The sequence below is a fragment of the Homarus americanus genome, unplaced genomic scaffold (assembly GCF_018991925.1).
Source record: "Homarus americanus isolate GMGI-L3 unplaced genomic scaffold, GMGI_Hamer_2.0 scaffold11150, whole genome shotgun sequence".
Lineage (NCBI taxonomy): Eukaryota > Metazoa > Arthropoda > Malacostraca > Decapoda > Nephropidae > Homarus > Homarus americanus.
In genome coordinates, this window is record NW_024720555.1 from 2,607,765 (window position 1) to 2,631,323 (window position 23,559).

A 23,559-nucleotide genomic window follows, 5' to 3' on the forward strand; every position below is an offset into this window, starting at 1 on the left:
GAATCTCATTTCATGAATGAAGCTGAAAAAGGATAATTTACATTATAAAACCTGACTAAATCTGCAAGGTAAGAACCCATATAACCCTTGAAATAGCAGCTAAGTGCTGTCAACAGCTACTCCTTCCAACTATAACTCAAGCCCTTACAATATTTTTCCAAGAAATAACTGTTGTCATTCAGGGTTTAAGGTAGGCTGAAATGGTTTGGGCATGTAGAGAGAATGGTTGATTAAGAGATGCACGAGTTTGAATGTGGGGGGGGGCAGGCCAAGAATGACATGAGGAGAAAGTGAGAACAATTACCTTAGAGATAAGAACTATAAAATGGTGATGATAACAACACTGGAACAATGACCTGTGCCAGCTGGGCTTAGTCTAAAAGGATTGTTTCTGAAAGCCTATTTTATACCCAAGTCTGTGAGGAACAGCTCTATAATGTACTGCTGCTCCTCTATTTACGAATAAGTTACATTCCTGAGGCTTGTTTGTAAGTCCAACTTTATTCTTCTGGATACTGAACATATACAGTCGTAAAAAAATAAAGGATGTACAGTACAGCTACAGTACATCCCAATAATAAATACAGCACATTATGCTACAGTATATCTTACCTGCCTTTAACAATATGTCAAAAGGACACATGGACAGATTTGTTCATAATCTCTAAAAGTTTGTAAGTTGAATGTCTAAATGCAGAGAAGCACCTGTGCAACAAAAGCACTTTGGTTTTGCTCAGGTAACCCCAAACTAAGCCTCATAATTATCAGGTTGGTTCAGATGTCCCACAGCTGTAGCTAAGACAGAGGAGTAAAGTTAAGAGGAATGATAACACCATGACTCATATGGCCCTTAAATCTTCCATGACAACAGATATTTCTTGGGAGAAGCCTCGTAAGGGTTCAAGTTAAAGTTGGAAAAAGATGCAGTTTGCAGCTCTAAGCCACTATAGTATATCAGAGACTCACATGACTTCTAGCCCCACAAATTTGGTCTAGCAGTATTACATGAGTTACCCACAAAAATTGTTCAGTCAATGAAATATCTTTAGATATCCAATAATAAAACACTTTGTTTTTACATTAATAAAAATATGGCATTAAAAAATAAGAAAAACATATATAGTGTTAAGAAACAAGCACTGATTAATTATGTTGAATCTGAGCAGATGACTTCCAAATACAGTTAATTGTTCAAATACTGTAATTAAAATCATATAAAAAATAATTACCTTATTAATCATGCTACTTTTCTCAAATGACTATGCCTAAATATGATGCTACTGTATCAAGATCAATCTATTGTTTAACATGTAAGTGAGACACTTCTAAATCTTAATGACATAATCCCTCTAATAAAGTGGTTCTTAAACTTTTTTTTGCCTTAGCGCCCCCCCCTCTGCATAAGTCCTAGATCCCACGCACACCCCCCCCCCACATGCCCGGATGCAACCCTTGGTTATTATAGAGTGGGAGGGATGAGCAATCGTGTACAAGACGCGTTCAGTTCCTGACCAGACTTTTCTCTCTGACCGCTCACGCCCCCCCTGGAATCTTCTGGCGCACCCCCCAGTTTAAGAACCACTGCTCTAATACAAAGGGACCCACTGATAAGAAATATGGCATCACAAAAATTGTGACCAAGTCCCAGGTTGCTGATCTGACTTTCTGCCTCATTTACACACAATTGCAGGGTCTCAGTTGTTTCTCTTACTAGTGACAACACAACATACATACTATATATTGTTTCTCACTATTGATATTTATATTTTTTTATTTTGTATTTATTTATGGCTCTTTATTTTTACAGGGGGTAATATTATTATTACAGGGTATTTAAAATTTTTACCTGTATAAACTTTTATTATTATTATTTTCTTTTATTATAATTGTTACGTATTTTCAAATATTTTTATTAATTTTATTATTATTATTATTATTATTATTATTATCATTATTATTATCACTATTATTATTATTATTTTCTTTTATTATACCGGTAATTGTTATTTATTTTCAAATATTTTTATTAATTTTATTATTATCATTATTATTATCATTAATATTATTAATACTGTATTTTCTTTTATTATAATTGTTATTTATTTAATATATTTTTATTAATTTTATTACTATCATTATTATTATCATCATCATAATTAATATTATTATTATTTTATTATATTATATTTTCACCCCCCAGGCTTGATGTGGGTCATTAAAAATGACCTGTGCCAGGGTGGGGTTAATGCCAGTGTAAAAAAAATTAAAAAAAGAACAAAAAAGTTACTAAATGTGGTAAGTCACTCACCACTTTGGGGTAGATCTCAGCAAGTGATTCTGCAGCTGCTGTGGCTTTATATTTCCCACCATCCAGACAGTCATTAAAGGTGAAGAGGTTCTGCCGTACAGGGTTGCTGAATGATACCTTCCCACTATCTACTAGCGATATTTGTCGAACACCCCAACCCTGAAACATGGGTAAACGAGGTTAAATAAAAATGCTAATATATTCTGAAAACAGACAAGACTGTGATTAAAGCCTTTACAAAGTAATTTTACTTGGGTTTCCTGATTTATATTAAAATAAAAGGCCATATAATAAATCAATAACAATCTTTAATTACTGTACAGTATATACTGGTCAATTCCTTCACTAAATATCCTAAATAAATAATACACTTGGATACCAAAAATTGAAGCCACATGAGATAAATCAAAATACCTGTCCAGTGACAGATATTTCTAATTTGTCTGCAATTTGCAAAATTTCATGTCAAATCTGTCCAATTTTTTCCAATAGCTTATAGTAATACCAAGGTTTACTTATCATATTATCTGGACACACACAAATTTTAATAATAACTTTAAATTTCATTAAAAAAAATGTGTAGAATCAAAGTTTAGCTAGGTGGGTAACCTACAATATTGAAATACTGTACACAGATTCACATTCTTAACTCCAAATCTGGAAAACATATTGAGACCCACCAGGAGGCAACGTGCCACAGAGCAGCCAAGAGTTCCTGCACCTAAGAGGAGGCATTTTGTGTTTTGTATGATGGGAAGGTCAAGCTGGGGAGCTACTCTCCATCTCATTAATTTTAGGTTCAGGTCCACAGCAGACTCAGCAAGCCTACAGGTGTCAGAGAGGTTTACATGGAATATATTAACAGACCGACAGCTTTAAATAATTAAAAGGTTAAATTCATAAAATTAGTTAGATTTGAAAGCAACCAGTTATAAATAGTGTAACTCAATACTGTGTATACACACGAGATTAAAATTTCTAACTGAAATGACTGTCACAGAACTTACTTTGTGGGATCCATGCTTGCAGACAGATTCACTAGGCGTGGTCCCATCTTCCCCCTTTCATTCCTCTCCCAGCCAAGGAATGGTGGCATTTCTGGAGTGTTGCCTTGACCCACTAACCCTCCTAAATCCACATCAACAAAAAGACTGTGACTTGCATCTTGTACTCCATGTCTTGTTCGTACTCGCAGACAAAGAATCTTGTAAATGGACCAGTGTTTTGACCTATTGAAAGATTAATCTTCCATCACATATAAATATATTCCAATAATCATTTTTTAAAAATTTGCAATTATTGAACCATTCAAGAGCAACTTTACAGATACTGTATAAGCAAATTGTTATTTTCTATCTGATACACAAAGATTTCAAGCCTGATATTTAGGACAAATTTTCAAACAACAAACCTTGAAAAGCTTGACCATTTGTAACTATTGGGTCCAGGCTAACCCTCAGTGCCAATGAGGTATACACTTAGTTTAATGAAATGTGGAGTTGGACAGACAAATCCATCCCCAGGGAGCTTGACAAAATGTGATTTAGAAATTATCGAATGAAATGTGATCTGTGCAGTAGGACTGAGCTACACAGCATCATGACCCATCACACTCCCTTGACTTAGTGTAAACCATGATCTCTCATTCTGAGTGGACAATCAAAATGGCCTAAAGGTTCTCTAGGAGGGGCCCCCCAACTCCTGTTCAAAAAAATAAATAAAATAATTAATTAAAATTCAAAATAAATATGTTCTTGGTTTCAGCTACTCTGCTTCATAAAGCGAAAGGGCCTGCGAGATTGGAAAAGAAATGAATGTATTGTAACTTGAAGTCATTTTGAAAAAAATTTCATGCCTGTACAATAATCACATAAAATTATAAAATGTGATCCCAGTTTGAGTTTTTTTTTTTTACGGTCATTAGCCCACTCAGGCACAGGTCATTTATAATGACCCACATCAAGGCTTTGGGGGCGAAAGTATAATAAAATAACAATACTAATACTACTACTACTACTACTAATAATAATAATAATAATAATATAATAATAATAATAATAATAATAATAATAATAATAATGATAATAATAATACTAATAATACTAACAATACTAATAATAATAATAATAAAATTAATAAAAATAAATAACAATTATAATAAAATAAAATATTAATATTAATAAAAATTATAAATAATAATAATAATGAGCCATAAAAAAATAAAAAATAAAATATCAAGAGTGAGAAATATTGTATGTATATTGTGTTGTCAAAGTAAGAGAAACAATTGAGACCCTGCAATTAAGTGTAAATGAGGCAGAAAGTCAGATCAGCAACCTGGGACTTGGTCACAATTTTTGTGATGCCATATGGCAGCAGGGTCTACCATTAGACAACACATTATGCTTCCATTATCTTCCCAGGCGGTAGTACCTCCCTGTTTGATAGCTGCCTACTACCTACTACGCATGGTATATGTGTCCCCAAGTTTTTTAAACAGAAAGTTTCATTCCTTCCCTCTCTTACAGGACTCAGTACAGTACACATGTTTTACTCCAAATGGGACAGGAGACACAATTATAAATAAATAATTAAATAAAATGGTTCAACTATTAGGTTATTTTTGCTGAAGACAAGGGTTACATGACCAAACATTACCATTTTAGAGTCACCAATGTAAGCAGGTTGCGCAGTGGCCACCCTGGGTTCTGTGGCAGTGTACAAGGGTCAGAGAAGACCAGATACACGTCTCTGTTTGCCTATTGTCAAAAGAGCCAATAAATGATTATTAAAATTTTACCTATTAATAATGTCTATTTAAACTAAACAACAATTTCAATATTAGTTGTAATAAACAATGTACCTCTCAGAATCATGTCATAAGGAATCACTAGGATCATGATTAACAAGATGTAACTACTATAACTGATCAGCAATTTATAGCTCTCTTTAATTTAAATGTTCCTCTTTACTCTCTATCATGAAAAAAATATGTTTCTTCATACATTAGGTTGCAATAATTTTCGAGACCTTGACACACACTCAAATCTGGATAAAAACAATGTCGACAAGCTGAGCTCATGCAATCAAATACCCATACAGGGCACTCTGCTGGTACAGAGAGGCCACTCATGCCAAACACACTGGATAATCTTGCAACTCACATTACAATCTTCAACAAAACACAACAACCAACAAAAAGAGAAAAGTGAAATATGGAATCTAGGGGAAGCACTTAGCCTCCAATGAGAGCAGAATGAGGTAGAGTATATAATGTCTGATCTAAAGACTCGTATGAACAGAACTGAGGTATTGATCCGGGAGTCTTAAGTGAGGTGAACAAAGTAGAGTGTGATGGTTTACATGCTGGCAAACACTCCCTAAACTTCTTCCGTTTGAAAAATCTTGTTCTGTTGTGAAGGTTTATAAAATTTATTAATTTACCAACTTTTTAGTTTCCAGTCACAAGTTTTGGGTCAATAAGAACTGATTATCACCCTGTACACTTGCTGACTATATGTGAGTTGCCCTAAATTAATGACAAGTTAGTAAAGTAAAAGTAATCTCCCAGCACCTGGACTAACTCGAGTTCTCATTACCGTATATTGTGAGCACATGTAACAAATGTTAAAATTTACCTAACCTAAGCTAACCTAACCTAAGTTAACCTAACCTAAAAAGCTTACTCCATTAGCTGTAGTTCTTAGCTGTGGGTAATCCTTCAGTGGGTGAATGCAAAATTCATTGCCACTTTGAGTGATTGTGAAGAAACCACGATCCACATCAGTACCAAGGCCTTGGCAAACCAGCAGAAGTGAAGCACTCTGTAAGTTAACACAAAATATGTAGATTATTTCCTCCTATGCCAATGTTTTACAGCACCTAAAACAGCTACAGTAAAGTCAACAACAGGTTGTCCTGATTTATACCAGACTCAAAAGAGGTGAATCCACTCATGAACAGTATACTTTTACCATTCAAGTTTCATTTATAACATGCTAAAGGTCAAACATACACATCTGCACACCACACTCTTCATCCTCTGCACATAAACTACTACAAGAGCACCACCAAAGAGCAAGCCATTAATCGTGTACCATTCCCAAAATCCCTGGGCATTAAAGGGTCTTAGCCATCATACTTATCCTGTTCAATGATGAATTAATAAAATAGCCTGGGTAACAGTACAGCTTTATGATGGATGGTTTGTCAACTGTTTTTGTGTGGAGGTAGAGTATACTGTACATTCATTTTCTATATGAAAGTTATATATCTTTTAACAGGCACAGAAAAAACTATGTAGCAGTTTTGTCCAGGCACTATTTACCTTAACGTAAACAATAATTGAATTCACATGCTCAAAAATAATAAAATCAACCAAGATCAAATGAGACTCAATTAAAAATGTTCACTACAGTTATGTCCAATTATAAAGAGAAAAAAAAAGGCTGACCTGTTCAGTAGTTAACTTAGCAGATAGATTCTGTGGCTCCTTCACCAAGGGGATGGTCTTTGGTAATGTAAATGCTGGGAAGGCAAACCAATAGTAATAGTGGTACTTCTTCAGGTCCTGTGAATTAAATACAATCTATTTATTTTCTTTCTAGACACCTTTCTCCACAATACAGTATCTGGTTTCAGCATTTTCATTTTGATAAGTAATGAGGGGACTTACCGCTATGTGTACTGTACTGCACAGTACCTACAAATGATAAACTTAGATGGTAAAATCAGATGAGAAATTCAATTAAAAATTAAATTAAAAAGCACTATCTGAATAAGGTAGGACACTACAGCACAGGAAAAGTAAAACACTGATGTGTGTCTTGACAGTGGGAACAAGCTAAAGAAAGAACATTGTAATGGTACACACATAGTACAGTACAGTACCATGCACTATAAACACATCTCACACTGGTTACCCTGTTATTAAACAGTCAATGTAGTCAAATTTATTAACCCTTAAACAGCAGCCATCAGCGGTGGAAGTTCCATAATCTTTGTGTTCCATATTTGTGCAGATATGGAAAGTGGGGAATCCTTAGAGACTGAGTATAAGAGTTCAAGAATTAAGTAATACAACTAAATATTACAAAAACTATGAGATTCACTTACTGCAAAAGTAAACATTAAAAAGGAGGACAAAAGGGAAGGATTTTCCAATGCACGGTCAGAGTTGATGGCATCCCAGAGACCACAGGCCGATGTTTTTAACAATTCCTGTTTGGTTCTGTTCCGAAACTCTTCCAATGTATTAGTGTTAATGAGTGTTCCCACAGCAGCACATGACAATTTTGATGGCAGTCTGTCCCTGGAATATGAATGCAACTGTCAGATGAAATTTATCCAACAGCACAAAGGAGGCTGAATATTTTACTCAGCTGGCGAGTACAATATAATGTTTGCAGTAGTATATTTTGTTTATTTAACAATACAGTATACTGTATTGTACATGTACAGGAGTGTTTGCAAAAATAAATACAGCTGTGTCTGTCTGACTGCAGTCCGACATGGAAACATTTGCCAGTCCCCAGATGTGTGATTTTTTCCAGGGAGAAAATTTGTCTCAATAACTGCAAATCTCTCCAACTCGGAACCATTCTGCACCAATTATTCCGGCTATTGGGGAGATTACTGTATAAAGTACACTTTTGCAATTTCAAGGTAAATGAGAAAAGGCCAGTCCAAAAATTTGAATTAAGTATTTACAACTTTACCTGTTCCCCAATTACACATACCGGTACTTCCTTGAAGAGAAAGTCTCGCTTTCTTAATGACTTTTAAATATTCTCAGCTTCACATTTTTCTTAATAATTCATTATGTGTACTTTTCTCAACTCAATAATTAAAAAATAATTTTAGATCATAAAAATTATCAAGAAAGGCTAATGCAGCATCTAAACTTCAGGAAGACAAATTAATAGTTCAGACAAACCTTTGTAATGCATCATATTCCACATTAAGTCGTGATGGAAGTCCTGGAGCATCACTGTTAACATAACTCCCAGCTATAGGTACTGCCTCCTCACTTAGATGAAGCACATCCAGCTGTATAAGAAAATAGCCTACCGGTAGGTAAACATTTTGGCAGAAGAGAAGAAAACACAAAATCCAATGCTGTTGATCACCACAGACCAGTTAAACAAATTCAGTACTAAACTGTAACTATATTTTCCTTCAGAGTAAATAAGATAAATAAGCTTAAAGGGAAGTTAAAATATGAAAGCTTCTTTCTTGTAGTCTCCAACAGGTTGTAAGAACCAATTGGATTTCCACACAGTACCACAACCAATACCATGTTCTTTTTCTTTTATAATTATTTCACCTTCCTCTAATCTCCTTGGGTTAATGTAATAATTAACAAAAACTACAGTAATATCTTCAATTTCTTATACATTAAGAAGATACCAATAGCAGTGTAATACCAACTTGAAGACCATGCACAAGACCAATTGCAATTTTAGTCTTTATAGATCACGCAGAGAGTTTCAGGGTGGTAAAACTTGAGGCTGATTAAGGTGAGGTGGCCAAACTTCAGGTAAGCACTTGGGGGCTAATCTTCAGGTGATACATAAAAGCTAAAATTGTAAATGGTCTCTGGATCAGTCTCTCCTACATCACCAGAAGATAGCACCTCTTTCACTTCAACAAAAACTTAACTAATGAGGAGCTTTAGTTACAGTAGTGAATATGCAAAATATTGTTGTTGAAGCTTTGACTATTAACTTTATGATGACGACTGTATAGATTTTTAGATTTTCTTTATCAGAATTCTTGTTTTACCTGGAGGTAACACTCACCACTAGATATAGATATGAATGATCCTTTTTTTTTATTACATATACAGTACTACTGTACTGCATTAACAGATAAAATGGATATACAGTACAGTATTTTACTGAATATGAAGAAAAAATTGCCTTGACATGTCCCAAGCACAAGGTTGTTAGAAAAAATACAAATACTATTTAAGCTATGCTGTACAGTACAAATATTGTAATCTGACTTGTTTCATACCTTAAACTGTGTGAACTGATGCCAGAAGCCAGCCTCAACAGCTGAGCTGAAAGGAGCAAACTGCAGGATAGCTGTTTCTCCCATTATCTGGCAGGGACAACAATCTGGAATAAACCACCAAAATATTTTGACTTCAATTTCAATTAAGAAAATTGAATTTGGATCATAAAAAATGGGCTGAGATTAGAAGTAAAGGGAAATTGTGGGGTAAAAACATGCAAAAAAACTGACCAAACCAAATCTAACAACTCTCAAATATTAGTATACATGTGTAACTTAACCTAACCAGAGAAACCAGAAGGTACTGACCTATCCTCCTATCTAGGGGGCTCTGCCCCCCTGGAACCCCCAGTGTGTAGACTTAAAAATATATTAATAATAAATACATAAATACAGGTACTCCTCTACTTACAACATACTCGACTTAAGACAACCCAGACATATGACTGCCGTGGTAGTATAAAACATTTTTCAAATTACGTATTTTCTAGTACCGACGTTAGTGATCGCGCTGTGTACTGTACTAACAAAATTTTCGTTTGTAATTCCCTTTAAAATGGCTGGCAAGCATAAAAGTGAGAGTTCTCATGGTGCTGAGAAGAAAAAGAGACACCCATTTCAGAATTTCTATGTATTATTTTCGCCTTTTTGACTTTCGACCAATTCGACTTACGACCTGGTCATCGGGACGGAACCCCGTTTTAAATCGAGGAGAGACTGTAAATAGAAAATATATAATAATAAATAAAGGAACCAAACCTGAAATCGAAAAGTAAAAAAAAAAAATCGACATTCATCAATTTTCAATGAGCACATGCGCACAAGTATCATATAATATCAGCACTTCTGCTGATTGGCTGAGTAACATGTAAACAATGTGTACCCGCACAAACTTTTACTCACTTACGTGAAATCGAAAAGCAAAAATAACTCAAAATATAAATTTCCGATGGAGACGCTATAGGGTAAAGTATTTTTATATTTTTGGGGTAAAGGTGGAGCAGACGGCTAACACCAGAAGGAGTTGTTTGATTTTGTTCATTTTTTCCAGATATTTTTTGAATGATAATAAAAAAATGATATAACAATGCACAGAACCTACTAGAACCTAACCTAACCACAGAAACCTACCAAACCTTACCTAACTTCCTGGAGCACACAAACACCCATCCAGCATATTTGGCATTGTGTAATTTTACCCTTTTTGTGGACGTGGTAAGGCCAGTTACTGAACCAAACTGACAGAGGACGACAAAATGCGCCAAGTGGCAGATTTTTCGCACAAAATATTTACAGTAAACAATTACTTTCTTCCCATATAAAGCACATAGATACACCTTTTAGTGCCAAATGAACAGTTTTTCACAGTGTTTAACCCTATTATTTCCCTCATCCTTCATGGCGTCTGCTCCACTATTACTTTTTTTGGCCCTATATAAAAATCAATATAAAATTGTGTACATAGCCACTACAGAATATAAACCCAAATCCTAATTTGCCCAATATTCTCTTACACTGCCAACGAAGTACTAACCTCTCAGGATAGAAGGTACAGACTAACATTCCTCTTGGGGCCAACCATGTATTTTATATTAATATTCTACATAAATGTAATGAGAGAATATATCCACTATATTATGTGTTTTAACTTACTCTTTGGAAGTCTTAAAGCACGGGTGGACAAGTAACGTAGACTCACAGGTGTCAAGTGTTACTATAGCCAGTCATTCACACCATGGAGCTATAGACTACCGCAGCCGAACACAGTACCCAGATAACATTACTGAACTCTTTATTAACACAGGATGTAATGGTCAAATTAAGAATAGTAAAAAATAATAATTTTCCGGCAAAGGATAAATTTGTAATTTTAAGAGACTTTTCTTCTCTGATGTTTCTGTCGCAAATTACCTAAAATTACCGGGGGATCTAGGGGGCGCAGCCCCCTGGTTAGGAGGCTAAGTTAGATAATTTTAGGACTTTTGCAACGGAAACGTCATAGAAAAGTGTCTTAAAATTGTCTGAACCATCGGAAACACACATTGCTCAACTCGAGAGCCATATGGTCCGAAACTGCAGTTTTACCCAGTAATTATATTTCAAGCCCCATAAATGTTTGTAAAATACTTATGTGGATATGGAAAGTAATATATGATGTTAGTATTATGAGTTACCAGAAAAATCACGTTTTATTAAAAAAAATGCGATACTGTACTTACTTTATAGATAATTAAGGGGTTCGGGGTTCGGTTAGTGAAGCAGAGTTCCACTCATTTTATAGCTCAGTCTCCCAGCTGGTAACACTAAACTTTACTTTACTTCTCAAGTCACGAATGTTTTAATACCCATTATTTCTTTTTGAGTTGCTGTTTCAATGCATTCATCTGGCATTTTATTAATTTAAACATGAAAAAGCAGACTTGCTTAGGGGAGTCATCTTAGGAACAAGGGAAGTTATGATAAAAAAGTATCGTTCGAAACAGTTATTGCAAGATATAGTTGATATTCAATAATAGTCTTATGAGATGAAGTCGGTGTACCCTGATATATTGATCTTCAAGAAATACCAGAAGATCGGAATACATGACCCAACATAACAATAAATTTAGAAAATGTTTTGTTTTATATGCTCGAGACTTACAGTTGGTTCATTGTGAGTTTACACACTGTCAGCCCACATTCATTCAAATACCACACACTAGTTCCCTCTAATTAATCAATACATTATGGGAACTGATAGCATTTTCACGAGGTGCTGTGACAAACTCTTGTAAACTTAACAAGAACGAAAATAACAAGAAAGGCTACATCTGAACACAAAAATCTTACCCAATAAAGCCTTTTTCGGGTTAATTTAGGTTTGATAAACTACAGCACAGTAATACTATTTTGTTAATAACAGTATATTTAATTTGTATTTATTTACTTATTTATTTATTTTTTTACTGGCATTAGCCCGCCCGGGCACAGGTCATTTTATTGAATTGAATTGACTTGAATTGAAACAGTTTATTTAGCCAAAAAAACAGATACAGAGTGGATAATAATAACAATATTAACATGGCTGAGCCAGTTGAGAACAGATTCAGATTTGCCCCCGAGGGGGCTAGTTTATTGGGCACCCCCTTACATCCTGTGCAAGGTGAAGCGCAGAAGCGTTTACAGTGCCCAACAGGGAAGTATGAAAAGTTCATACTTGCCTTTACCCCAGTTGAGAACCTGAGCTCTCTTTTGGGCACCTGATATATACTATACATATATCTCAAGAAAGTATTATGAAGCATTTAGTATCATCTGGAATAGCATGGTGGTAATAAGAACACCTCATAATGTTACCACGGTTATCCCTTCAATATTTATTAATTTTATATATTTATTATATTATTTTAGTTTATTTTTTATTTATATGTACATAAATTACATAAATTATGACCCACATCAAGACCTGGTGGGCGAAAGTATAATAATAAAATAATAATAAAATAATAATAATAATAATAATAATAATAATAATAATAATAATAATAATAATAATAAAACTTAATATAAATAATAAAAATACTAATAATAAAGAGCCATAAATAAATACAAAATTTTTAAAAATATCGTCAGAAATGATATATGTATGTTGTGTTGTCAAAGTAAGAGAAACAATTGAGACCCTGCAATTGTGTGTAAATGAGGCAGAAAGTCAGATCAGCAACCTGGGACTTGGTCAAAATTTTTGTGGTGCCATATGGCAGCAGGGTCTACCATTAATTAGACAATACATTATGCTTCCAATATCCTTCCTGGTTTGATAGCTGCCTACTACCTACGTATAATCATGTCGTCGTCTATCCATGGTAAAATAAAGTCATTGATCAGTTGTCAACAAGTATTAGGTCTGTGTCGTTACCTGTCGTTGCCACGGTAACGGGGACGCTACCTGCTTGTGGTTGCCAAGACAACCGGGGACGCTACTTGCCGCACACGTGATGGTTGAGCGAGATCACCCGACTTGCACTGATCTGTCTCTCTGGTTCTTTAAGTAACTAAGCTTTCGAACAACTTTCAGAATTGTGGCTAAGATATGTGTAAAGTCTCACTCTGCTAGGACGAAGCGCGACATTTTTCGGAATAAGAAGGACTTGTTATCCAAGAGGTCACAGGGTGATTAGAATAACGATCTGTGTACTGTACTGTAGTGCTGCACCACGTAAGCAAGAAGAAATTATATATAAACTCAAGGAAACTATAAGACAGAGAACACCCGGAAGACCTGCTAAAGATTTATACGTGTTGGAAGGTATAATAAATCTGTTGTTGAAAATATTAAACGTTGGTAACATAGTGTGGAGAGTGTTGCGCCAGACCCCGTACACGACACAGGTGAAGGTGTCAACAAAACGTAAGAGCGACACGGAGAAATACTGACAAAATACACGCTCACTAGTATACGTTTTGAGTGTGAAGTGTGGATGTGGTACACACCGCGAGGAGGATACACTGTACCGTATATAGCAGGTAACACACTCCTTGTTTCGGTGATTAACTATAAGTGAAGAAATGATGGAGCAACTGTCTGGGGAGGACGATGCCGTGTTGGCCGTCATGGGAGATGTATCGGACCATAACCAACATCCGGACGACGCAGAGGAAGGCGGGGCAGATGGAGCAGAGAATGGTGTAAGTGATGATGGTGAAGAGAGGGACGAGGTGGAGGTCTCACCACCAGCGTCACCACCACCAGCGGAGGATACGACAGGTGTGTACTAGAATCACACAGGTAAGCATAAACCACCGTAAGAATAAACGGCCAAAGTCAACAACACTATATGACCTCTCCGTAAACCTCTAACAATGTAACTATGTGTTGGTAAGATCCATCAACATGTTTGTCTGTTGTAATATCTTACTGCCACCGGGACAACGAAGAATCATGACTTAAACTGTCTAGTGTATCAAGAAATATTATAACATTGGTGACTAATGATTCGTCGAGGTAGTTAGAAGGTTGCAGTAAGTGAGTGACTGTTTTAGGGCGTGGTACTGCTGCAGGTGGAGGACCGTCGTGGGAAGCTGTGCTCAAGACCTTGAGTCCGGATCATCCGCTGCTGCATCGCTTCCAGGAGGCCAAACGTAGGCAGCTGGTGGAGGAGAAGAGCCAGCTGCAGCTACGACTCAGACAGCTGGTAAGAAATCGATTTTCTCCTTATATACATATTCTTACCTTATTATAGTACAGTAAAACAAAATATCTAAATCATAATAATTAGCTGAAGGACACCTGTAAGCTGCTGCCTCGGGACCCATCATTATGTTACTAAAGTAAACAGGTACTGTCCGTCAGGAAGGCACCACTCATAGTGTACCAAGTCTCCCGTGTTGAAGAAATAACTCAACCATACTGTACTGGTTATATATACCTTACTTTCTGACCTTTATAACTGTACTGTACTGTACTGTACTGTATAACATTAGCTCATATACCTCGCTCTTACAGCGCCAGCAGACGGAGGACCTCAAGCGGGATAATACGTCGGTGGGAGCTCAACTGTTCGACGTGCAGCAGGCGGTCACCAGGGCGCAGGTCTGTACACACTCCTCTACTTCTACAAGATTAACTCCCACTTTATTTTTACGTTAAGATTAACCGCCCTAATGCTGACCTAATTAACCTAACCAAACCTCACTTAACCTAACCTAACCTAACTTATCCTTCCCTCTCCCAGGTAGAGTTAAGGTGTTCCATTAACTAATCTTTACGTGATTCCAATACTCATTTTTCATAGTGACATAATTATCATCATCATCATCTGTTTCTAGTGTGAGGTACCATTCATATTACTACAGGGGTCAGTACTGGGCCCCTCTTGTTCATAATCTACATATACGATCTAGATACTGGGATCAGCAGTGACATAAGTAAGTTTCCGGATGATACCAAAATAGGGCGGCATATTAATTCAGAGCAGGATGCAAATGCACTACAGGAGGATTTAAATAAACTGCAGGAGTGGCCAGAAAAATGGCAAATGAAATTTAACACCAGCAAGTGCAGCGTACCTAATATTGGAAGAACAAATACCGTCAATGTATACAGCCTTAACAACATCAACCTAGAGAAGTCGACTTGTGAAAGGGACTTAGGGGTACAGTACTTGTAAGCCCGGACCTACGGCCTAGAAAACAGTGCGTTAATGTTCGAAATAAGGCAAACAGAGTATTAGGTTTTATATCTAGAAGTGTAAGTAATAAGAGTGCAGGGGTCTTATTGCAACTATATCTTGGGCTAGTCAGGCCGCACCTCGATTATGTGGTTAAGTTCTGATGCCCTTATTATAGAATGGATATCAATTCACTAGAGTCGGTACAACGAAGAATGACGAAAATGATTCCGGGACTTAGAAACCTTCCATATCAAGATAGGTTAAAGAAACTAAACTTGCATTCCCTAGAAAGATGAAGAGTGCGGGGAGATATGATAGAAGTATTTAAGTGGGTGAAAGGAATCAATAAAGGAGATATAGATAAAGTTCTTATAATATCCGAGCAGGATAGGACTCGGAGCAACGGATTTAAGTTGGATAAGTTTAGGTTTAGGTGGGAGATAAGAAGGAACTGGTTCACAAATAGGGTGGTGGACGAGTGGAACAAGCTCAGCAACTTTGTAGTAAGTGCTGGAACTCTGGAAAGTTTCAAAAGGAGGCTAGATAGATTCATGGATGATAGAGTGTGGTAGTAACTCTCGACAGGAGCTGCAATGCACAGGCCAACCGGCCTATTGCAGACTCCTTATTTTCTTATGTTCTTATGTTCTCATATGTTGACTCTATGTTTCTTATGTTTTCGTATTGAAAGCCTTTGTCAATCAAGTGACCCACTCCCCGATTTCACCACATCATATCTGTTCATTGTATATTTTCAGCCTTCGGTCTGCCATGTTATCTCAATAAACCGTTAATTATTATTATTATTATTAATATTACACACTCATACACACACACACTGCTACACGCCTACTAACTGAGGGTCTCTGAGCACAGGTGAACTTGGACAAGGCAAAGGCAGAGAGACGCAAGACGCGGCAGACCACGCAGGCGGCCCAGGAGACGCTGTTGCAGGCCCGGGAGGAAGAGAGAACGATGATGGCGGCCCTCAACCACGCCAGGAAGCACGGTGAGTCAGAGCATTACCTTTCAGTAATTACGCTTTCTTTTCACCTAACCTAACCGAACCTAACTTAACTTAACCGAACCTAACCTAACTTAACCTAAGCTACGCTATCCTCCCTTATGGTCTCCCTTTTCCTCAACATTATCTTTTAAACCTATAACCTAACCTCTCCCTTCCCTAAGCTAATCCTCCCTTATGGTCTCCCTTTTCCTCAACATTATCTTTTAAACCTATAATTCTCCCTTCCCTTAATATTGTACCTTCATCCCCTCCCTACCCACTTCTTCACCTCTCAACCTCCCATTTGGCTAACACTCTTCTCTCATGCTTCCTCTTTAATTTCCTTCCCACGGCATTATTATTTTCCCTAGAGGCTCATTTCCCTCCCTAGAATTTCCTTCCCTCACTCTCCTTCCACACGGCATTATTATTTCCCTAGAGGCTCATTTACCTCCCTAGAATTTCCTTCCTTTCCACACGTCATTATTATTTCCCTAAAGGCCCATTTCCCTCCCTAGAATTTCCTTCCCTCACTCTCCTTCCACACGTCATTATTCCCTAAAGGCCCATTTCCCTCCCTAGAATTTCCTTCCCTCACTCTCCTTCCACACGGCATTATTATTTCCCTAATGGCCCATTTCCCTCCCTAGAATCTCCCTTTTATGCCCACAGAAGTGGAGGTGGCGAGGGAGGTGGCGCGGATGGGAGCGCAGGTGGCGGCGATGAGGATGGCGAGGACCCAGAGTGAGGGGGACGTAACTACTCTTACCCGTGCCCTCCACAACACTGCCTGGGACAGAGCCAACCTAGAGAAGGACAAGATGACCCAGGTGAGAGAGAGGGTCTACCTATAATAAAATGACTGTCAGCACAACTAACTTTCAGGTGTATCCCCATCTGTCCAACACAACGTAGAAAGAAATATTTATACCAGTGTCATTATATTTAGGGAAAAACCATAGACTAACGTAACTTTTATTGAGTACATCAACTCGAAGATGATGCTCCATATATCCTTTATAAGAATGATTAAATAATTAGCATTAACCACTGGAGACTGTCGCTCTTAATTATCGTTGAATAATATAACAAAAAATGATGTGCAGATTTAACCCGTCATTTATATCGGTAAATGGTTCTCACAGACAAATATTATATGGCGTTGTCACCCAAATTTAGTGTCTATCTATGCTAGTATATGTACAGGTGTGTGTGTGCTTCCAGGATATGTTGGTAGAGCGGTTGACGGCGGCCCTAGAGAGGGAGGTATCCACGCTGACGGCGCTACGGACGGCGAAGCAGGAGGAACAGGAGGTTACCCAAGCCCTCCACGCCCGCGCCAGGCGACAACACGAGGAGCTGATGCAACTTGGTGAGAGAGAGAGAGAGAGACTTGTCTCCTCACCCGAGCTACCCGCCTCTGTTAAGCGACATGAACTATTGGAAACAAACGACTAAAACCCTCGACCCCAGAAAATAAGATTCATACATATTTCCCAGTTTTCCTGTCCGGCCTTATATAGAGGGCGAGGTGAAATAATGTTTATACATCTCCACATTTTCTATCACAACAACAGAGCACGAGGGCGTAGGGGTGAAGAGGGCGTGGGAGGCCAACGTGGTGATGTTGCAGCGACGGTCTGAGGAGGACGCCCAGAGCCACCACCACCTGCAGCAGCTCCTGGCACAGCAGGCAGGGCTCCGAGCAGAGGTAAGGACACACTTTCTGCTCAATATTGAAACATGTCTGCTGCCATCAACACGTCCACTTGTAAAAAATTGATTGAGAAATATTATCATTAAGTTTCGCTGCAGTAAATTATTTACACGAGGGGGAAGGGTTACAATAGAAGCCTAGTAAGAGTACACATGGACAGTCGCCTCAACCACGGCCAACACTTGGCTTCCTCGCGTCATGTTCTTCAGTCATGGTTCACTTAATGATTCCTATTTCTTATCTTCCCGACCTTCTAATGACCACGTCTGGTGCTTGCAGCTTTACAACACACGCAAGGCGGTGAAGGATGAGCAACTGCAGCACGAGCAACACTCAGGCAGGTGAGTTCTGTTAACGAGTCTTCCTCCTTCATACATACTGATAAATATTCTTTTACTACCTCTTTCTTTTATGATCTAAGTATGACCACAGTATATTTCATCCATGCATCATCTTTCTGAATTGGTTTTGTTTTAGCTCTTTTGGGTCACTATTTACTGATCATAGAACAGAACAGAAGCTTCCCGGCGGTAACTCAACGTCGACCATGAAACAACGTTGTGCTGCTTTACTGTATGTTAACTGGGATAATATTCCACACAATAAAAAATAATTGCATGACAATAACAGTTGGTTTACCTTTGACAAGGTCAACTAATATTTAATTATTATAGGTGTCTAACAGCAAGATTCAATGCTATAGGCTGTTATCCCTGGAGCGCGATGTGACCAAGCAGAGAGAACGCCTGGCAGCTGCTCGTGAGGAGACACAGCAGCTGGCGGAACGACACGAGGCTTTGGCTGCTGTCGTCGACCAGCTGGAGGCTCGTTGCCAGGCCAAGAAGAAGGTAAGAGTTATGTAACACGACGCAGAAGGCAGGACATGTGCTCAGTTAGCTAGTAGTAACTACGCTAACCAACGAGAGTAATGTCACGTCCTGCAGGAAGAGCTAAATACTGTGGTACTGAACCTCAGCTTGTTTCAGTACAGTCCTCATAATCTTGCTTTTAAATGAAATCTTTAAAATTGTCTGAAATTATATGTTGTGTCTACAGGAAGCTGCAGACGAAGCGCAGGCGCTCGAGCACCTGTATGGGCGGGTACAGGTAGCGACTGAGCGGCACCGCCGGCTGGAGGACCACGCCCTAGACAAAGTGGGTGAACACACGGCAGCCTCCAGGGCTACCCAGAACCTGCGGAAGAGGGTCGCTGAGACCAGAGCAAAGTGCCGCAAGCTGGTGAGTGAATCTCTTGTTGCTGGACACACGGCTGCTGAAACTAAGAAATAAAATATAAAGACAAACCCAGCAGAAGAAACTTGACGGTGACGTGTTGCAGGAGGACGAGCTGGTGGAGCGTGAGAGAAGTGCCGCTGACGCAGCCCTCAGAGCCTCAGACGGCCGCGCCGCCGTGCTCACCCACACCACCTCCAGGGACTCCCTCAACACCCTTGTCGACCACCTCAACGCCGACGTGGTCAAGTAAGTCACTGTATAATTATCAGAATATTAAGTTACGTCGAACTGGACCGGTGCATCATCAACTGCCCATTAACGTCTCCAGCTGTACTTGGGCATGGACAGGGTTGTCTCCAGCTGTACTTGGGCATGGACAGGGTTGTCTCCAGCTGTACTTGGGCATGGACAGGGTTGTCTCCAGCTGTACTTGGGCATGGACAGGGTTGTCTCCAGCTGTACTTGGGCATGGACAGGGTTGTCTCCAGCTGTACTTGGGCATGGACAGGGTTGTCTCCAGCTGCAGGGCATTTCGTGAGTACTAAGAGCTCCACATCAACCTGGTCAGACGTGACACAATTAGCATGAACTGGTCACGTCCTTCACGTCATGCAGGCAGCTACTGTACAGTACGTCATCAACTGCTCGCTGTCGTTACAGAAAACTAAAGTATTGTTCTTTTTTTCCGAAAATGACGAATGTAACGACTTGTATCCAATAACTATCTTTTGTTTATTATTGCATAGGAATATTTACTCCACTCACTGTGACCAAAATACGCTATTACCTATTACATACATTAACTTACATTTAATTTCCTCTCTGTTTTCCCAAATTATCTACTAAAGTTTGTACAAAAGTAAATTAAAGTAAGCTTTACTTTCTGTACTCTCAATGTACTTAAATGTGCAGTAAAATATAAGTGAAGGAAAGAAGAGTGAGTGTTGAGTGTGTGTGTGTGTCTGTCAGGTACGAGAGAGAGCTGAGGAAGGGGCAAGAGAGGATCAGCGCCAACCAGTGTACCGTCGACCGCCTCAACAAAGAGCTGACCAAGGTGCTCGACTTAGCCGGGGTGAGTCTCTCAGCTGCCACACCTTCCTCTGTATAATAAATGCCAAGTTATTATTAAGTACCGTATATTCACCATTGTGCTGTAAAACACTAAAATTAACAGGAATAAAAATTTTATTTAGAATATCAGTGACAAGTGGGACGAATAAAGTGAAACAATATAAAGAAGTCACATGAAAACATTTAGTAACTTAACTAATGTACTCTTAATTTGAACTAATTTTGAACGCACTTTCAAGGGTGTGAGACGCCCACAATAAAAATTAAAACATTCAGTTCAATAAATTTACCAATTGATTCTTATATAAATTTATTACAATTTTCAGGGGAGTGAGGCTCCCCCAGCAGAAAGGGAAGAGCGTCGCTTGCGAATCCTACTGGAGGACCGAGAGAGAGAGAGGAAGGCGCTGGAGGAGAAGGCCCTCACCGTGCAGCGCCACCTACTGGAGGCCAGAGAAGCCAGGGACACCCTCACTAACAATACCACCAGACTTCAGCAAGGTCTCTCTCTCTCTCTCGTCATTAACAACACTTAATTTAAGCAAATCTTTCTCGTATATGAAGTAAACAGCTTTACAAAAGGTTCTTACTTTAATGATCTGGAAGTGATTTTGGCGACACAGCTGAACATAACGTTGACAGTGTTCCTTGTTTTTGTTTTTCGTTTTTATCCTCTACGCCACTGATCGGCTCGTTAGCCGCTTGGGCGATCGGTCACGTCTCTGATTACTTTTCCTTTTCATATAAGTGTTATATTATATCTTAAGTAAATAAGAAATAATTGTATCTAAACCATGACCAGTTTTGTCTCACAGCATTAAGCCATAACAACATTTTCCTTCGACACATCAGTTCAGTCAGTTTGTGCGTGTGTTAAGTTGTCATACTTTTGTTTTTCCTGCACTTAACATCTCCAAAACCAATGCACTAAAGAATTAAAAACACCTCCTCCCTCCCAAACCTCTTTCAAGGAATTGGCATCAAGGTTTGAATCCGTCATACATGCTGGTAGTGTGCCCGTGACCCAACACACCTTCTGCACCATTGATGGATGAAAGCTCACTGAATTCGTTGGTTGTGGACAGAGTTGAATGTACTGCGGGGGCGGCAGGCGCGGCTGGAGGGTGAGGTAGAGCGTGAACGTGGAGCCCTGAAGGAAGCTCATGTACGGCAGGAGCGGCTACACAGAGCTGTGGCCACGTTGGATGCCAGACTCCACCTGGAGAATCAAGAAAGGGAAGCCACCTCGCGTGATGCTCATGCCTCAGAGACACAGCTCCTCGCCAGCCTCCAGGTGATCTTGACGTCCAGCTCGTGGAGAGTTAATCCACTCATGTCACTCTGGGTAGTCGAGTCGTGATGTTGTAGTTGTTCCCGTAAACACTAATCACACTTTTTATATGACCCATAACACCCAACTCCCCCCGGGGCTGAGGAAAGGCTTATTAAATTATATTCCTCCACTCATTAGTATCACCAACCTTCAACAGCACATTACCACACTTTCCTGACTTCTGTCCACGTTATTATCATAGACTCTTAAGTGCACAAACCAGTTATCATCGTTCTTCTCTTCATCCTTTACTCTCCATTCCGTTTCTCTTTATGGCAGCGTCTCAGTACAATAACAACCGCGCGCCATTTTACCTGTTATCTCTGCACTTGGATCTCATGTGAAATCATCAAATGGATTCTCGCATCTCCAGTGAGGGAGGAAAATAAACAACTTAGCCAACTGAATGTCTATATCCTGGCCAAGGTAATACTGACGTTTGAAGGTTGTCAGTAGACCTAAGGAGGGTGTAGACTATTGAATCTCCCGAGACATGTTGTAGCGTCTGACTCCACACACCAACCCTACTTCCGCTACTTCTTCAGGAGCTGGAGCAGGAGGAGGAGAGAAAGGAGAGGGAGCTAGATAGACAACGAGAAAAAAAGGACAAGATAGAGGGAGAACTGTTGGGAACCACGCAGGAGAGGACCCGCTGGGAGAGGAGCCTGGTGGAGCTGCGTGACGCCAAGGACTCCCTCACTAAGGAGACCGGGGTCGAGGGGGACCTTCACTTCATGAGGACGGAGATCAACCGCATGCAGGTGAGGCGCATAAAAACACAATCAGAAATAAGCACACTTGCAAATGCTTGAGAAATACAGACCAGGTGCTGACTCTTACGAGTGGTTCACTCAGCAACAAACACAGACTAGGTATAATTTGCTGTACATTATAAAAACAAACTCCCAACCTCATGACATCTTCATTATGTATCAGCCCATACGAATGACATCAAAGTGGAATACATAGTTGTACGTGTTAAAATCGTCCAGTAACATGTGGATCATCTCTCTCTCTCTCTCTCTCTCTCTCTCTCTCTCTACGTGTAGGGTCGCTGGCGCACACTAGAGGCGACACAGAGGGAATTATCAGGTCAGCTGGAACAGAGCGTGAGTGTGGAAGGTTCCCTCAAGACCCGCACGCTGGCCACGGTGCAGAAATTGCGCCGTGACCCTAACTCAGCTAAGGCCACCAGGCTGATGCATGAAGACATCCTCAAGAGGAAGATTGCCAAAATTAAAAGAGTGAGATATACGTCGTCACTGTCTCTCCATCTTAGTGTTGATATAATTTGCTGTGGGTGGAGGAGATGGGATGTTTCCGATGGGGGTAATGTTGGGGGTGGGGGGCGGAGGAGATAAAGTGGGGGGAGGGGGAGAAGTTTAACTCATGGACTATAGGAACAAAGTAAAAATCCAGAACCTCGATCATACAATAAGTTGCTTGTTGAAGTTATATCCGAGTCGTGTTTACACTTCCATTTTTCATCTGGTAAAGCTTACTGTTAGGAAGTACAGTAACTATGGTGCCTGAGTGTTGGTTAATTTGAGCTATATCAAGTCATTATACACACAGTACAGTGCAGAGTATTAAACATGAGTACTGACTAGACTGGACTTTTTGTACTGCGTCACAATCTCACTGTTACGTGTTGTTACCAGAGACCCAGTGTTACCCCCTCACAACCAAGAGTAGTAGAGTACATGTTGTTATAACTGT

General features: G+C 39.1%; 1 protein-coding gene across 5 annotated transcripts in view; it reads right to left on the reverse strand.

Moving 5' to 3' along the window:
• The window catches only part of LOC121860617 (ubiquitin-like modifier-activating enzyme ATG7), a 34,535-nt gene that overhangs the window by 8,411 nt on the left and 2,565 nt on the right, over positions 1-23,559 (reverse strand). For 2 of the 5 annotated variants that reach the window (XM_042357846.1, XM_042357845.1), the window contains exons 2-10: positions 9,326-9,429; positions 8,244-8,356; positions 7,424-7,619; positions 6,762-6,878; positions 5,995-6,132; positions 4,967-5,067; positions 3,316-3,537; positions 2,989-3,133; positions 2,309-2,467 (exon numbers count right to left, since the gene is read on the reverse strand). In XM_042357846.1, the coding sequence (XP_042213780.1) occupies positions 2,309-2,467; positions 2,989-3,133; positions 3,316-3,537; positions 4,967-5,067; positions 5,995-6,132; positions 6,762-6,878; positions 7,424-7,619; positions 8,244-8,356; positions 9,326-9,429 (1,295 nt within the window). Of the gene's footprint in view, positions 1-2,308; positions 2,468-2,988; positions 3,134-3,315; positions 3,538-4,966; positions 5,068-5,994; positions 6,133-6,761; positions 6,879-7,423; positions 7,620-8,243; positions 8,357-9,325; positions 9,430-10,859; positions 10,879-10,978; positions 11,138-11,544; positions 11,566-23,559 lie in introns of those variants that run through there. The other 3 variants (XM_042357849.1, XM_042357847.1, XM_042357848.1) reach the window with 3 other exon arrangements.